Source organism: Alligator sinensis, unplaced genomic scaffold (assembly GCF_000455745.1).
Source record: "Alligator sinensis unplaced genomic scaffold, ASM45574v1 scaffold3065_1, whole genome shotgun sequence".
Taxonomy (NCBI): Eukaryota; Metazoa; Chordata; order Crocodylia; family Alligatoridae; genus Alligator; species Alligator sinensis.
In genome coordinates, this window is record NW_005844115.1 from 6,455 (window position 1) to 8,286 (window position 1,832).

General features: G+C 59.2%; 1 protein-coding gene across 1 annotated transcript in view; it reads left to right on the forward strand.

Moving 5' to 3' along the window:
* Nucleotides 1-1,832, forward strand: part of LOC112549039 (maestro heat-like repeat-containing protein family member 2B) — a 6,219-nt gene that overhangs the window by 1,279 nt on the left and 3,108 nt on the right. The window contains exons 3-5 of the mRNA XM_025195853.1: nt 70-214; nt 428-618; nt 1,199-1,331. Coding sequence (XP_025051638.1) covers nt 70-214; nt 428-618; nt 1,199-1,331 — 469 coding nt within the window. The remainder of the gene's footprint in view (nt 1-69; nt 215-427; nt 619-1,198; nt 1,332-1,832) is intronic.

Genomic DNA, 1,832 nt, shown 5'->3' on the forward strand with positions numbered 1-1,832 from the left:
CAATGCCCTATTGCTTCATGACATCACCAGAGTATCCGCAGCTCATATGTAATTCGGATTAACTTGCAGTGACACCTCTGAATTGTGGCGGGCGATGAGTGGAGGCGATGATTTCTCCATCCACGTGCTGCATTTACTCCTCGCCAAGCTGGACCATCAGGCTGAGACGGACTGCAGCTCAGCGGAGGACACCGCAGCATTTGGGCCGCTGGCAGTAAGTGAGAGCCCAGCCCCAGGTGTGCACGGATGTGACTGGGATGGGATTGACTGGGAAGGGATGTGACTGGGAGGAGAGCCAATTGCTAAGGGAGGTGCTCCCCGGGCTGTCCTGTGCTCTCCTGGATGTGAGGAAGAGACCTTTGGACTTGGAGTTGTGGATTTCCAGATGTCTTCCCCGGGCTGACTCTGGTCCTCTCTCTCCCTTCAGGCAACCTGTGCTGCTTTGGAGATTATCAGCACCCTGCAGTGTGGCCAGGTGCTGAGGGACATGCTCCCAGCCATGCTGCGTGCTCTTGTGGAGCAAACGAGCCACACCGTGGGGCAAAAAATGCCAGCGCCCGGCGGGAGCCTGTGCAGCATTACGGAGGGCCAAGTCCACGTGGTGGGCAACCCTTGCAGGTGAGGGGCAAGCTCAGACTGCTGTCAGAGGTTTGGCCTCACTTCAGGCCCGCTGCCTGCAGGGTGATGTCTCCTTGCCAAGGGCTGTGCTGAGCTGTCTTGGTCCTGGCAGCTGAAAGACACGGGGCTTGTCTGCCAAGGGCCGAGTCTGACATGTTACGGCTGTTTGATCCTCCCATCTGACCTCCTCTGGGCTTGGGAGAGCCTCCACGCTTGCCTTCTGGCTTCCAGCATTGATGCGTGCAAAGCCCAGCCCGCCCTGTCCCTGCCAGGGGACAAAGGCATGAGAAACAATGGCAGCATCGGTTTGATCTGAGCTGTCTGCCTTAGCCATCGGGAAGGCTTGGAGAGCAGAAGTAGCAACCAGTTTGGAGACCTTTGTCATCCCTACAGCTGAAGCTGTGGGCAGACAGGGCCTTTTCTCCCTTTGGGGGGGCCAGGCACATGGGTATCACACCGCACTTGGCTGGGTGTGTATAAGTGTCTGAGTAACGCACCTCCCGAGTGACGGGGAGTTTTGGTCCTGCTCCGGCTGCAGCACCTCCTGACAGCCTGTCCACGTGGCCTTCTCTTTCCCCAGGCTTTCCATGGAGGCCCTGGCCTGCACCATTTCGAAGGGCATAGGGGAAAGTGTGGCCGCATCCCTGTGCAAGGAGGGAACGTGGCCCTTGCTCGAGTGCCCAGAGACACACCACGAGGGGGTGTGCCAGCTGGCCAGGTAAGAGGCAGGCTGCCTTGCATCTGCGCTCTAGGCAGAGGGGAGAGCGGCGGAGGGGGCACTTTCCATGCTGAAGCTGCAGGGTCGCGTGGGGCTGGGGACAGGGAGCTTGTGCCCCAAGAGGTGAGAGCTGCCGCCTCCGAGCAACCGAGCGCTGGCAGTGCCCAGCCGGTCCCACAGCCAGGGGTCTTCTCTTGCAGGGCTCCTCACCACTTCTGCCACGTGACAAGGAGAGGCAGACAGGGATTTCGTTACTGAGCCCTCATTCTAGCGAGCTTGGTCCTAACTAGTGCATCCTCTATAAGCACCCAGCATCTCAGGAAGACGCTGCTCTCAACCAAGCAGTGCCCCCATCTGCTCGCATTGACACCACCTCTCCTGCTCACATGAAGCCTCTGCCTTGATGCTTGTCCTGGCTCTAAGAAGACAAGCATGCCCAGGAGAGCACCACGGGCTGAGGCTCTTCCTCGTGGTGTTTTGTGGGACTCTGCTCTGG